This window comes from Leptinotarsa decemlineata, unplaced genomic scaffold (assembly GCF_025532065.1).
Source record: "Leptinotarsa decemlineata unplaced genomic scaffold, Ldec_3_MD MMD2_tig00000035_RagTag_RagTag, whole genome shotgun sequence".
NCBI lineage: Eukaryota > Metazoa > Arthropoda > Insecta > Coleoptera > Chrysomelidae > Leptinotarsa > Leptinotarsa decemlineata.
Window position 1 is genome coordinate 20854335 of NW_027412540.1, and position 15509 is coordinate 20869843.

Below are 15509 nucleotides of genomic sequence, written 5' to 3' on the forward strand. Positions count from 1 at the left end.
ACCCAACTCCACAGTCAAAACTACCTAGATGATTGGATGAAAGAGCAATGTCTGCCCTGATTCATTATGTGCAGATGTTGAATTCTGCCATTTGTTAGATTATGTTAGTATCTCTTGTAATGAGTAACCTTTCAGTAAAAGCATTTATTATAATTAGATTCACAGCGGTCCTATAAACTGTTTTTCTCTAAGGAATAGAGGTACCAGCTTCATTCACAACATCAGCAGCTTTCGAAGGCTCACTCGTAGAAGTACCGAAATTAAAACCAAATTCAATTCAGATAGAGCTCACAACGTATTCGATCATGCTAAATATTAATCTAGCTACCATAATAAACCGATCACGGAATGCAAAAACGACTCCTGAGGGGCTGATGAATCATTTGGAATAAACTGCACTCCATAAAGATTTCTATTTAATTCTTCTGAAAACCGATGACTACCAGGGATATTTCAAACTCTCGTACAGACCAGGGTTCGGCAAGTAGTTTTAAGTGGGGTCCGGTAACTGTGGGAAAATTTTGACGAGGTCCAGAAAAATACTATTGATAAAAATTAAGTGCTGCCTATGTATTGTTTTGGTTTCAAATCAAGACCTAAAATTGATGTGAGAAATTACACCGAAGTGTGTCTTTTAATCTGACACTCAATATCAAGAAATCTTACGAAAATAGGCATTAGTTCATTATCAACAATGTCTCATGATTCATCAAGTGCTATGGCGTAGCAAGGTGCCTTTTACAGAAGTTCAAGAAGATTGTTTTTAATATCATCAGCAAAAATTTTCGTTTTTCGTGTATTACTTCTCGCTGAAAATGGGATACTTTGAAATGCAGCGACTTCTTTTTTGTAAAAAGTGGCTGAAAATAGAGTTTCTACTGTTCATTAAGCATCCAGCACACACGTAGCGCTGATCTGTGGATTTTTATTGTTCGCTTATGCAACGAACTAGTAATTTTCTGCTATTTTTTGTGAGAACCGAGATATGCATGAAGTTTTTCTTTACGAGCCTTACTGCCAAGAGGAAAGTTTTTGTGAAATTGCTGATGAGTTGTTTCGTAGTGTCGCTTCAAATTACCACTCTTAACAATAGCGACAGTTTCATTGCATATAAGGCACACTGGAACCGCTTGAGGCCTATTGGGCAGCGTAAAACAATATTGTTCAGTCCATTCTGCCAGAAACCCCCTATTGCCACTGTCCACTTCACGCTTTTTAGAATCCATGTTAGCTTAGGTACGAAAATATTATAAAAACGCGAAAAATCACAAAACGAATGGTTGCTCCGCGGTTTGCGCTCTACGACTGACAGGCTGCTTCCCCCGCCCACACGCCCGCATCGCTGATTTTGATACTCGCTCGCGCTTGTTTCAACAAAACAAAATCGTGGCAAGCGCGCACAAACACATATACACACAGGGTAGATGAGAAACTAATAAAACCATATCAGTTGTAGGTACTTGTAAAACACATTGACTAAGCAACTTGAAATAAAATAAGTAGGTACATACTTAGTTGAAATCTATGTGACTTGAAAACATCTATTACTTCAATTGATTAAGGTATAGTATACCTTATCTATGTGTTAATTATCATACTTGGTATATAACACATTACAATATTTGGCGGTCCGATGTTCAACTTTTCGCGGTCCGCCTGTTTCCGACCGTTGCCCCAGATCATATTGATGAAGTATCAAACCCGTCCAACGATATTCATACAGACAAAATGTTCCACAAAATGAAACCACTTAGTAGTCTTAATCATCTCATTAATTTCCATCTTTTCGATTCCAATCAAATACATTCGTTAATATGTGTTCAAATTTTGCGCTACTTCCTTCCAATGACATCACAAATATGTCATCCAAACTCTTTGACATTTCCTAATTCGCCTAACCCTGTTGATCTTCTACCTCAATGATATAGACAACAAGCAATACGAATTTCTAGGTTAGAAGTTGCCTACGCTATAGATTAATCGAAAAGGAGAAAGTAAAACCTGGAAAAAAGTATGTGTGTAAACAGAAATTCCCAACAGGAAAAGGAAATTCCCAAGTCGTCATAAATGTCAATGTCTGTCGTGTTGTCGTGTTTTTAGTAGTTTTTAATTTGCTTTTGCAAGGTTGAATCAAAAAGTTGATATGATTTCTCATTATTAAAAGACACGTCTCACAGTCTAATAAAAAAATAAATACTGAACTATTTACATATTACTTCTGTTTCTGTATTTAACCACGTAAGTACATAAAAAGATAACTTTTAATTCATCTGTGAAACTAGATTGTCGCAATTTTCTCAACACCAGAGGTTGGTTTAATATGACCTAGTGCTTCCAGAAGGAGTATTACTTCATTTAATTTCGTCTCTAGTAATGGCCAATAAATGCAAGGTATGTAAAAAAACACTTCAAATTGAAAAGTGTAACCATCCATATTTTCCATCTAGGATTGTGGCTGTACGTGCAAAAGATGCATATCCACTGACCATGATGTCCAGCTACATGTAGAAATTGAAAACCTTAAACAACGTTTATTTGAAAAGGAAAACCATATTGTATCGATGGAAACCAATTTTTTAAATGAAGCTAATAAATTTCCAAATGGTGAACTAGTTGCAGTGAGAGAAGAATTAATAACTTGGCAGGATAAGTACAAAAGGTGGGTATATTGAAGATTATATAAGTAAGGATATAGAATAATTTTATCTTTTAGTATTGAACAGGCGTTAAGTAGTCCTATAATCGACAGTTGAAACTGTGACTGCTGCAGTGACATACTGAATATTAATGTTACTGTACACCTTATATAAAAATGAAAATGTATTGATAATTCATTAAGTTGATAATTTTGAATGTTTTATATTTACTTGCATGGCACACTGTCATCCTCAATGACTGAATAAGAAAGTGTTTTTTGTATAATTTAATGTTTATATAAAAGTAGTTGTTTCAAATTTTTTTTTTCATGCAATTCAATGTTTATATAAAAAAATTGTTTTGAAAGTATTTTTTTCTTTCCTGAAATTTAATGGTTACATGAAAGTAGTTTTTTCTAGAGGGTTTTTTTCTTCCAGTTTGTGTCTGAAAGTTACCTCTTTGCATAATCTACACATCTTATAAAGAGTTTATTTTGAAATTATTTGATTTTATTCCTTTGCAAGATTCCCACACTTTTTTGTATAAACAGAAGTAGAAAGCCAAAACCTTTCTTTCCCAATATTGATTCAGTTTATACACCGCTATTGGTGTTTCTGGATTGAAGACCTACTGAAATGAACTGGACAACTGATGACTTCATAACTTGATCAGGTTATAATCATTTTTAGGTTATATGAAGCACATAGAAGGGTTCAAAGGGTAAATCAGGGTTTAGAAGATAAACTGTTGAAATTGGTTGATGTGTGTGAAACTGAAAAGACTACCCTAACAAAGGACGTGGCCACTTTATCACACAAATTAGCTGAAGCAAACTATGCTATTAAAAAATTGACTGAAGACAATGTAAGTATATTTTATACATTCTCAGTATTGAAGTATTGATTTGGAGAGTGGATGGATTTCATATTATTCCTTTGAGCTACTGTTTCTCAGGTAATATCTGAAGACTTTTGTATAAATTATATCACAGCAGAATTTCATGGAGAAATTGTAATTTTTTCAGTTAAACCTATTTGAGAAGTTATCTAAATACTTTATATGATGTGACATCTACCCAAATTCATTTTGGTGCAGGAAAAATTAAATTTTTATTTGTTTTTAACCATGTGTGAGAGTTTGGAATTTTCAGAGACCTCTCTCGTTAAAATTCCTTGTCTTTTGAAAATTCATCTGTATAAATATTTTCTCATAGTCCAGCTTTGCGTGAGACAAATACAGCTTCCTTTTTTAAAACCAACACAGTGTATTTCATACTCCAAATTGAAAGAAGAGGCTATCCGAAACAACTACATTGAATTACAGTGTTGACACTTACATAGAATTGCACTTTTTAATAAATCTAAGTCCTTGAAGTTAGTCTCTTGAATATTACAGGGAAAGGTGCTATCATCTGCAAAAATAGTGAAACTTCTTTCAAATAAAATAGTAACTGAGTTGTTCAGATATGTTAGAAACGGTTAGGACCCAATATGAAATTTTGAAAAAGATATCGCAACTCTGTCATAGTTTTTCTTCTAGTTTAACAAACTCTTCTCTATCTCTATCTCATAGAATTTGAACCAATTCGAAACATCCTTTTCTAAAATCTGTTCAGATTACATGATATTTAAAAAAAAAAAATGGCATGGTTAGTAGACTTTCTCAAAGCTGAAGTTAGTCTTAATATCTTATGATCACTCTGAATAGCCATTACCTGTTTAAATAATTTTTCAGCTACTTTCAATAGCCTGAGATAGACCTGAAATTAATTGAATCCCTAAACGATAATGGCTAGTTTAAGGCATAACTAATATTTCCATGAGCAAATCACCGATTTTTAGTTTTTTGTCGACCTTTTTGGTTATTTTCACCATACACACTCTGGAAATATGAAAATTTAAATAAAGAACTTTGTGGAAGGTGGAAATACCCAAAAAAGGCTAAAAAAAATCTGATTTGCCTCCACAAAAAGTGACTTTTGTTCAATACCGATTTATAGCTTTTGCAAGCCTTTGCAGAATATGGAGGATTTGTCAGTTATGGAGTTAGATGAAGCTTACTATTGTTAGTATTTCTGATGATTTAGGAAAGGTTAATAAGTTTACTATTATGCTCATAATGTTGTTATTAATTATCTCAGCATATTTGAATATCAGCGCAATCAATGTTTTCGTAAATGAAGACTGCAGAAGTTTTTCTTGACTATACTTTAATACTTTTAGCAAAAAGAGGGTTTGCAACCTTGTTCAAGTTGAATGGTATAAAAAAGTAAAGATGTAAAGTTCACTACAATCACTTGGGATCACTCATTCTTCATTATATAACTATTACTAAAAAATTACTCTATTAGTTTTTTTAAAAATATTTCATTTTTTTTTTTTCAGGAAAGGTACAAAAATGATGTTACCCTAGCTATACAATTTTTACAATGCAAACAAAGTAACTTTGTTGCTCAAAGATATGATAGGGTAATCTATGTTCATTACATGAGGTTCGGTTTATAGATTTTTCAATTTTTAGTTACCTCCTGAAGTGCAGTCTCAAGTTTCCAACTTCATGACTACGAAGAAAAAACCTGAAGAACGTAGATCAGTTCCAGAGATGAAGAATATCAAAGTGCCAATACCAACCTTCCCGCCTACAGCGATGGTTTATTCGGTGCCAAAATCTCCCAAACCTGAAAGGAAAACAGAAGAAGATGTTGAATCAGCCCCCGTTGATATAGTTTCGGCAGCTATTATGGCCAAAGTACTAGAGGAAAGGCAAAGGGAAAGAGTCAATATGAAACACTGTGATACGTGTACCTGTGCAAAGAGTTTGAGGATAGTTTATGATAATACACACCACACAGTAGGGACACAAACAGGGGACTACAAAGAGATGCTGTGTTTGAAGTGTAATGATAATGTGTTTGCTAGTGCTGCTAGTAAGTGTTTTCCATTGGTTTGATTGTTGTGTCAGCTTCATAGGTTTATGTTCAGATCTGAAAATACAAATTTTAGTACTATTGGACATTTCTACTCATTACATGTAATGTTTTAACATTTACCAAAATAATTTTTATGGTTATTAAGTTCTTGGCAACATAATGCCTCCAAATTCGCATAGGCAGTTTTCTAGTGAAGAAGAATTATCAGATATTTCAACTGGTGAGTTAACAATAATGATTTATCATAACTTACTACCCTTGTTAGTCTAGCAAACCCACTTTGAATTTTTATATTTATTTTTGTACTCCATTCCAGAAGTTTTTGCTCTTCATTCTTCTTCACAGAAAAAAACATTTTTTTGACCATCATTTGAATTGAATATTTGGATAGTTACCTCAGACACATGCGATAAAAACTGAACTAAAATATTCTTCAACTATAGGCGAGAAAAAAATATATTAAAAATTTTAGGCTCATTCAAGGTTCCTATAAACCTTCATCGCCGACTCTCAAATCCCTAACTTTTTGGAAAATTTGAACTTGCACTCATTAGGCTCAAAAAATTATCTTTTTGGCTCTCACAGAACTAGTTGTTTACAGCATGTTTTTAGAACATGATGAATCCATGAATTCTGTCACCATTTCATGAGCTTTATGTTTCATATCTCAGGATGTTGTTTTATCCTTCTCAATGTAAGCCTCAGTCTGTAAAAATCATTATTAAATCAGGAATATCTTTTTCAGGTGTCCAAATAGTAAGGAATACCGATTCCAAAACCAATAGAGTTGTCCCTATTTACCCCCTAGAAAGTTTAGAAACAACTGCTACCCAAACCTCCTACAACATCGTTAAAGTACAGCCGAACAACTTTTTATTAGATAAGTCCAAAATGAGTTCAAAAAATTCCAGCTTAACAGATTCTAACAGATCATCACCTAAAACTGATGGCATCCCAAATATTTTCTCTAAAAGTAGTGAAACACTGGTCAAGAAAAACAATACACACCGTTTATGTGACAAAATAGATCCTAATCATGAAATCGAATTGAATTTGGAAAAAGCTGATTCTGAGAAAAATGAAGACAAAGTCAGTGCCAAAACAACTTCACCAAAAGGTCCTAGGTATTGCTCAATGCGTGTCCAAACTGGCACAAAAAATATTTTACTTGATAACGCTCACAATAATGTAGCACCCATTCTCTATACAAGAAGCCACAAAGTTGCAGCACAAAAAGAAGAAAGCTCAAATACAGAAAATAGTAGCGAAAAGTTCAATTCCATGGCGAGTGACACTTCAGCTCAGAATCAACAAAGAGTGGCTGAATGGATTCAGAATAACTTGGAAGATGACATAAGCAGCTCTGACAATTCTAGGTCGGAGCTTCTGGGAACTAAAAAGGGATTGAAGACTGATAAGGTTAAGTATGCTGAAATGGAGGAAAATGTAAAAAGATTTTTATTCGGGGAGAGTGAGTTTTTGAAAACTGTTGAGATAGGCAAGATGAAATATCAGAATATCAGAGATGAAGAAAAGAGCGGTAGCAAAGTAGAGCCTTGTAGTGAGACAGATATATAGAACTGAAAAGCCAGATTTTTCTAGCAACATTTTACATGAATCAATATTATATCATTTTTATACCACTCCTGTATACCAAAGGTAGAAGATCGTTTTTTACATATTTTTGAGGAGGAAGTATTTCTGAATTGTTTTCAGTACGTGATAATTTTAATAAAAATAATGATATTAATGTCATTTTACTGTTTCTGGGAGAAATATACTATTATACTCGCAAAGCCAATATATCTCACTTCCTTCATTTATGAAAAATCCTGCACAGACTCAATTATTGTTCATACCTCTTTTTAAGTTCCCATTGAGTTCGACATTTTCTACTAGTCTTTCAATTGCAATCTTCGTGCTTCATTTATTAAAATATTGTAGAAATATTGAACGAAGAGAACAAATTATGGGCTGCTAGGAACCTGAAGTACACATATCACTGATGATGTCTGCCGCAGTAGCACAAGAAAGTTTGATACTTAAGGTTTCATTCGACCACGCCTTACTAGCCCTTATTTTGTTCTCTTTATTTGTGACTTTGGTCATCTTATATTGAATGAAGTTGAAAACTAGAGAACCGTTTTCATAAATCAAAATAGATACAGTTATGAAACATTTCTAATCAATTATTTCCACAGGTTATCATTATTACTCATTAGGTTGATTAGGTTTTATGTGCTGTTGTATCAAAAAGTAACAATTATCATTTTTATTGTTACTTTTTTCAGGCAAATATGTAATTAGACTTTTTCACAGTCTTCCAGGCTACAAACTTAGTTGAATCATATCTAAGTTCATTCCTTTAGTCAACAAACAAAAATCAGAAAATTGTATTTTTCTTAGAAATATGTATTACCATAAAATAATGTAATATTGGAACCCAAGAGTCTCAACACATGTTTTACTGAAGTACCATTATGTAATGATCTTGGTAACTGAAAATCTACCTATATCAGTTCTGAATTATTTTCTGCTACTCCTTCCTAATAGCTACTTTCAAAAACCCAGTTTGTGTGTCAAATGCGTTGTGTGAAAGACCCGTGGGTTGTAGTGACCTTATATAATGTAAATAAAACTATTGAGACGTGATTTTCCGAATTTCGATACATTGATTAGGGTAATAGTCTGAAAACATTTTATATATCCTATGTGAATTTAATCAAAAAGAAAGTATTAGCTGAAGTTAGAAATTTTTAATTGGGGTGAAGAATTATAAACCTAGCAAGAACTGTGATTTGTGTATAAGAGATTTAACATTGTCCTTGGGGATTGAAAGTTATTGCACTGATATTCTTTTATTGATCTATTCAATTCTAATTCATGCCACCCAGTCTAATTTTGGTTTATTTTACGCAAATTCGAGCTAACTTGAATTTGGGTAATTGGTCAGTAAGGCAGTTTCTACAATGTCAAATGTTTCTAGCAATTGGCAGTTATCCACGAAGGTGTGACAGTTAAAATTGTCCATTGTGATAATCAACAATTTGACCTGTCGATCAGCATTATTCCTCTGCTTGAACTATCGATTAGCCTTAACTGAAAGTTCAAACTATCGATTATCCTTAGTCAAGAGTTGAACTGTCTATTAGCCTCAATCAAGAGTTGAACTGTCTATTAGTTTTGATCGACAGTTTAAAGTGTCGATAATACATAATCGACAATTTGAATTGTCGAATATGCCTAATAGACAGTTGGATGTGATTATAATAATAATAATATTATAGATAATAAGTGTCGATAATACATAATCGACAATTTGAATTGTCGAATATGCCTAATAGACAGTTGGATGTGATTATAGATAATCAGGAGTTTGAACTGTCGCCTTCATAGTTACCTATAGGGGGAAAATAGAAACCCTTTATTCAAGAAGATGTTCTATTGAAATCAGTAAATATTCATAATCTTCATTTTTTCAGATTGAATCAGTCTGCCCCACATTTGTATAGTTTCTCCATATCAATCAATTATTCATCCGAAAACGACAATCATATTTCATGGATTTTGTGATATGCTAAATTCTCCAGTTGTTTGTTGCTGTTTACTATTTCATTCTGTCGGGAAATTCAAAGACCCTCTTGGAAATATCTCATATTTCAATTTTCATGTAATAAATTGAGAACAATTCTGAAATTGATGCACCAGCTGACAAAATCCCCTTGGTCAATTTACATTAACTCTACATTGAGAATTAGCCAAGGACCAAATATTTATTTTTAGAATCGATGTATGTATCCTAGTGATTTGTTTTTAGTGGTATCAGAATTTCAATAGGAACCACAGATCACATATGTGAATTTTGTTGAAATACCTGAATATTTTGATGCCAGCCTTTTTCTATTTGTATTTATTCAGTGATGATGGATACTTTAACCAAGATATACCTAAAAAGTATCCAATTACAATTATTATGAACATAAAAGATGAATCACAGAACTTCAATTCCATCTCAGGAATACCTTTTGTATAGTTGAATGACTGTTAGGGGTTCAGACTCATTGTCTGAAAATGTTAGCAGATTTGAAACCCAAGAGAAGATAAAGGAAAAAATAATTAAAAATACTAGAATAAAAAAATTTTGAAATAAGTTACTTGAAATATGATGCTAATTTTTTGAAATATCTCGAGTAAAATGAATCTTTTGAAAAAAACACTAAAACAAAAGTACTGAGTTAATAAATTGATGGCTGTAGCCGGTACTACGTGTTAGGAAATCATAATGTAGAAAAGAGAATTGAAACTTTCTATGTTTTTTACCACTTTTATTTGTAACTAACGTTCCTTTTAGGACGAAACTGCAGTAAGGACGAAACTCTATGTTTTTTATCACTTTTATTTGTAACTAACGTTACTGCAGTTTCGTCGTTTTAGGACGATATAAATAAAAATAAACTATTTCATAAAGAAAATGAATTAATTGTGATCTATTGATGTGGTTTACAAGAATGTTATAAAAATAAGTGAAATGTTAATATCCATATGACAATGGAAGTCCTAATTCCTAACATTCAATCGGAAACATTGTTAGCAGCATACAAACATAAATGGTTAGTTCATCTTAATGAATCTTGATTCTATCTATACAGAATTCAAATTGGAAATAATATTATCAAATCATAGACATTTCCATGATGTACCTATATTATCACACATAATTTAAAAATATTCTCACCTATGAGGAAGTGCTTTCAATTTCTGAATATGATAGATTTATTTGAAATTTGCAGTAATTTGCTATTACAATCTCATTCATTTAGATAGAATTCTATAAGTCAGTGTTATGAATGGATCAAGATTATACAAAATAATGTTTATTATTTGAGGTGTAAATAAAATATTGAATAATTTTGAGGAGCCTGTTTCTCATTATAACCCTGTGTACACAGAATAAGAGATCAGTTCAAGTTGAACCTTCAAACAATCTATTTTTGTATTTTCAAAAGGTATTTCTGTAAATATGAAGAAATGTTTGCATCAATGTGCAATTTTGACTTGCAATTTCTCTATTTCAAAAAATCACACGAAGAAAGAAATATCCGAATCTCAATATACATTATATTGGAAGTGTGTAGGCCTCCAGAGGATCTCAGTTATAAATGAGTAAAGTTTAAAACAAGTTCTGCCCTGTTAAATTTTTTAGGGATAAAACACAAGCACTGCAGGAAAATGCTTAAGGCGCTCTATGAGCGGTGCCTGTGCGAAAGTAGCGATTCAAATCCAATGGAGATTAAATCCATTTCAAAAACGTTCTCAGAAAGTTTATTCCACATGACCTCAGTTGTTTAAATGAAAGAGTTCTTGAACAGTGAAGTTCGAGGTGTATTGAGTTGAACTTCAAAACGATGAGCAGCCACAGTCCGTCGCGAATTTCTGTTATGTACCGCTCTTGGTGGAATCAAATGTGCCAAGTCACTTAAATCCAATCAGGCGAGTGGCTCTTTTCTGGATGGAATCCAGCAGCTTCAGGGTAAGCGCTATACATGAGAATAATACTCCATAGAAGATCTGATCTGAGGTTTATAAAGCATCAAAAAATGCTGAGGTGTGTACCGTTTTCTGGTTCGGAACAGTGTTCCAAGCTTTTGAGAAACAACCTTTGCAATTCCAGCGACATGATTGTGCCGAAACATCAGAAAGGATTCGGAAGTACATGTGAGTGTTCAACTTCTGTCTCAATAAAATATTTCAGACATGGCAGATCAACATTTATTTTATCTATCACAGTGTAAGTAGCTTTGGATATAGTAAACAATTTCAAAATTCAATAGAACTCTTAAATGAGTTTTTGAAAAAATTAATACTGTAGGGTTAACAGGATATGTTTTACCATTGTTTTCGCCATTAGAGTGATAGAAAAAATATATGATGTTCCTCAGAGGTCAAAACTAGAACCGATTTATGAGGGATATGCAGTTGTTAAGAAAGTTTTAAACACCTGCAGCTGCGGTCAGAACTGCATAACATGTCATGCGCAATGGAAATGATTATATATGAATTGGCAATGGCTCAGCCCTGGAAATGCAACAATAGAAAGTAGCTAGCAAAAAGATAAGAGTCCAGAAAATATTTGAGAGGCAGATTGCCTGTGCATTTTTGCCACTGCATGAAAAGAATTTGATGAGATATGATGAATGGTTATCATCAGTATGCTAGTCATTTCAGCGCTGGCCAGGCAATGAACTGACCAAGTTTTTCTTTCATAAGGCTGCACTATTTTAGTGAGACATGTAGCACCTCAGAAAAATGTGTTCGCAAAATGAACAAACTCATAATGCCGTCAATACAGCACAAGAAAAAAAACTTGTATTGATGAAGCTGTATAGTATAGCTTGTTGAGCTATATAGCTTCATGTTTGTATGAGCTATACCATTATATAAATTACATATAGATAATGCCATTACAGTAGGTCAATAAAGAATTTATTATCTGCCAGTTCCATTGGAATTATGGATGCACTGAAGAAAATAATGAGTATCTTCAAATGGTTAAATGGCAATCAGATTCAACAAATACATTATAATAGTTTTGATAGTTTCATTACAAGTGGAAGGGCCAGATGATACTGAACAGTACTTTCAGTACCTGTTTAGTCTTCGTTTTTCAATTCTTCACAAAGTATGTGTTTTATCGCCTATTTTATTATTGACGTATGTGCTTTCTTTTATCACCCTAAAATGAAATACAGTATATTAGCGAATATTTTCCACAATGATTAGAAACGATGAAACACTTGAAGGCTAGGCAGGGTTAACAGGGTTTTACAGCAACTAAATGTTATAGACTTGTTCAAGCAAATAAAATGAAAAAATGAACATACATTTTGAAAAATTTGAGTTCATATTGTTTCCTCTTTCTAGAAATAATCTCAAAATATTTCCCTTGTACAGCAAATTACTTTTAATTTAATATTAATTCAATTATGTGGATACTGTATAGTGGATTTTTTTGTTTGTATCACCAATATATAAATAAATAAAGATCAATCGATCAAAATACTTTCAATTCCATAGTATTAAAAATATTGCTTTTAAGCAAATGCTCATATACAAAAATTTAGGAGAAAATTCTGAGGCCGACGCGACGGTCGAGAGATTGTATCAAGTTATTTCTAGGAAGGCGTGGAGGGGTTCCACAGTTTTTGAACATGAAATTCACTAAATTTCGAGTTTAAAGTCTGAATTTAATAAAATTCCGAGTTGAAGCCAGGCAATATTCCAAAATAGAAGTCGTAATTTATTGAAAATAATTTTGTTGAATTCCGACTTCAATTTTGGCATTTTTTAAAAATATGAAGCTTTTAGAGTATTACTGATTTTTATAAATTCCTAGTAATTTTATTAAATTCCGGGGTTGAATTCGAAATTTTATAAATTTCCAACTTTGGCCTCGCAATTTAAGTTTATTTTCAAAATCACTTGTGACCCCTTTATGCTTTCGTAAATTTGCTTAGCAAAATTTCGAAAATTATGGATTCGCACATATTTCAGCCTGTTAAAGTGGTATATACACTCGAGATATAACTTACGAAAATAATCTCGATATATATCCCTCGTCTACCAAGTCTAATCCATCAAAATGCGTGCAATACAGTAATTTTAAAAATTAGTGCAAATAATTTGAGGTAAAATACTTTGGAACTTCATCTAGCTTTTCCTAATATGACTAATAACCAGTCCGTGTGAAGCTTATTGTCAAATCATCTGAAAATAGAATTTTAAACAGGTGATGATCGACTGTATTGCCAAATATGCGCCAAACTAACTGACTGTTATAAGGAAAAACAAGTATAGCTGAGGCACCAGTCAATCTAATAATAACACTGATGATCTTCAAACAAGACTCAACCTCTGACGGAAGCAAGAAACTCTTTGGAAGGTTCGAAATAGATGAACATTTCAAACTAGCAGTCATGCAGTCATTGTTTACTGTGGTTCTGGCGTTGAATTTGGTCATTATCACGCCTTGGTCAAAGACGAAACGGGCTGGTTTAAGTTTGACGATAGTCGTGTCACGAAGTGTTCTGGCGATGCATTGAATCTATTGGAGCCTATGGAGACACCTACACCTACATTTTTTCCTGCAGCTGAAAAAGCAAATTTGCCACTGGAATCAATGAAGTCGCTCCGGAGCGCCAATTAATTTTTATTGTTGTTTTTATTTTTATGAAATATTAATTCTGTACCTATAACATTTCATCTGAAATTTCCAAGTTGATGTTCTATTACATTTAGATGTGGTTTTGATCTACGGTTCCGATAATTGTACACACTAAAGTTAGATGCCTAGTGAAGTTATTAAAAAAATATAGATTTGCCGAACTTACGCGATTAAATTTTGTGCACACGACATATTATCCTTGATGAAAATAATTCCACAAAAAAAAATTCTCCACGGCGGGGAATCGAACCCCGGTCTCCCGCGTGACAGGCGGGGATACTGACCACTATACTACCGAGGATGATGAAGAGGATTTTGAGAAATTAATATATAGTATGCATTACCAAGTATATAGTTGTGGATCTCAAATATTTTTTTTAAATAAGAAACTCCTATATAATATTCATTACCACACCAAAGGTTCCAAACAGTGCATCACAAGTGCATAAAAAATAGTTGAACAATGCATATTAGATAAAATCATACTCCAGACAAGAGGAAACTACATTATACAAGCTTTTCACCGTTTGTATTATTGAATTGTTACGGTTATTTGACGAAAACTCAAATGATGCAGCAAATTTGAAACGTCTATTAAAGTATCAGTTCCGACTTCAATATATTATCAGAAAAGGTTACATTTTTAAATTGTGATCTGGTGGATCACCAGTGTATTGAACTTGATGATTTTAAACATAATTTCAGTTTTGGAAAACAATAAAACGGCAATTGCTAAAAAATTAGTTTTGAAAAATTTACCGTAAACTTACTAATCTGTTGCATTATCTGTCAACACGATTTATATTATAAAAGCGCATGCGTAACCTAACAGTCCACAATAGTTCAAAGTGTAAAATTCATCTGATTATGTACCTTAATTTGATTACCCTCATTGTCGAAGGTGATATTTTGCCCAGATAAGTTAATAAAAGTACTGAATTGGTTGTAAGATTTAGTTGCAGTATTTCGTGATGATAGTAACTTGCTTAACAAAACGCGTTTTGAGATACAGTATTTATGTTGTGTACATATATCTGTTCTGTTCTGTTTTAAAATCTGTTTTTCCGTTAATCAGCTGTCGCCCCCATACGAACGTCAACTCTCAGAAGTTGAGAAACTTGTGCGAGCTAAGGACTAACGAGGTCTTACCTTTTAACGTGTGATTCCTAACACGTAATTAAATTCAAACAGCAAAAACGAGGTTTGCATTGTGACTTGAAAACCCCAGGGTTCCTTTTGAAATCAGTGGATTCTATTAAAAAAAATTATATGTCGACTGAATTTTTGAATGTCGAGGTATCTTCTGTGGGTGGATATTTTAAAATTCACCCGAACCCAACGGGCCCGAAATGAGTTGTCGGTCCTGTCATGCGCGATGTTTTTGTCTGCACGCCGCGCCGCATTCGGGCTACAGCGGCTGTCAAGAGAAGCAGCCTACGGAGTGCATACTGCATCGGAGCAGGCGAGGCGCCGTCAAGTTGGGTTATTTCTGTGTTTACCACGTTACATTTTTCTTTTGAGCGGTTTCATGAGAGATTTTGTGTTTGTTCAGTGAAATGTGATCGTTATTAGTGGATTGCGACGATTGTCGAGCCTTAAATATGGTGGAATCTGAATACAGCGATGACACCTGGGAAGAATTCTTTGGTGAGTGATTTGTTGAATTGCATTTCACTTATTATCACTTCCTACCACTTTTGACCTCAGTGCAAGACACTATAA

The 15509-nt window shown here is 33.2% G+C and overlaps 2 protein-coding genes and 1 non-coding gene across 3 annotated transcripts in view; 2 read left to right on the forward strand and 1 right to left on the reverse strand.

Moving 5' to 3' along the window:
- The first annotated feature begins 1980 nt into the window (after positions 1-1980).
- On the forward strand, positions 1981-9707 carry LOC111506581 (uncharacterized). Its single transcript, XM_074172010.1, has 6 exons — positions 1981-2391; positions 2448-2659; positions 3327-3501; positions 5022-5105; positions 5158-5563; positions 6312-9707. Exons 1-6 carry the CDS (start codon positions 2374-2376, stop codon positions 7142-7144), a joined length of 1728 nt encoding a protein of 575 aa, XP_074028111.1. The 5' UTR covers positions 1981-2373; the 3' UTR covers positions 7145-9707.
- A 4309-nt stretch (positions 9708-14016) lies between these two features.
- Positions 14017-14088, reverse strand: TRNAD-GUC (transfer RNA aspartic acid (anticodon GUC)). The gene has a single exon. It is a non-coding gene; the product is annotated as a tRNA-Asp (tRNA).
- A 1100-nt stretch (positions 14089-15188) lies between these two features.
- Positions 15189-15509, forward strand: part of GEFmeso (Guanine nucleotide exchange factor in mesoderm) — a 294400-nt gene continuing 294079 nt past the window's right edge. The window contains exon 1 of the mRNA XM_074172011.1: positions 15189-15434. Within this exon, the coding sequence (XP_074028112.1) occupies positions 15389-15434 (46 nt within the window). The 5' untranslated portion in view covers positions 15189-15388. The remainder of the gene's footprint in view (positions 15435-15509) is intronic.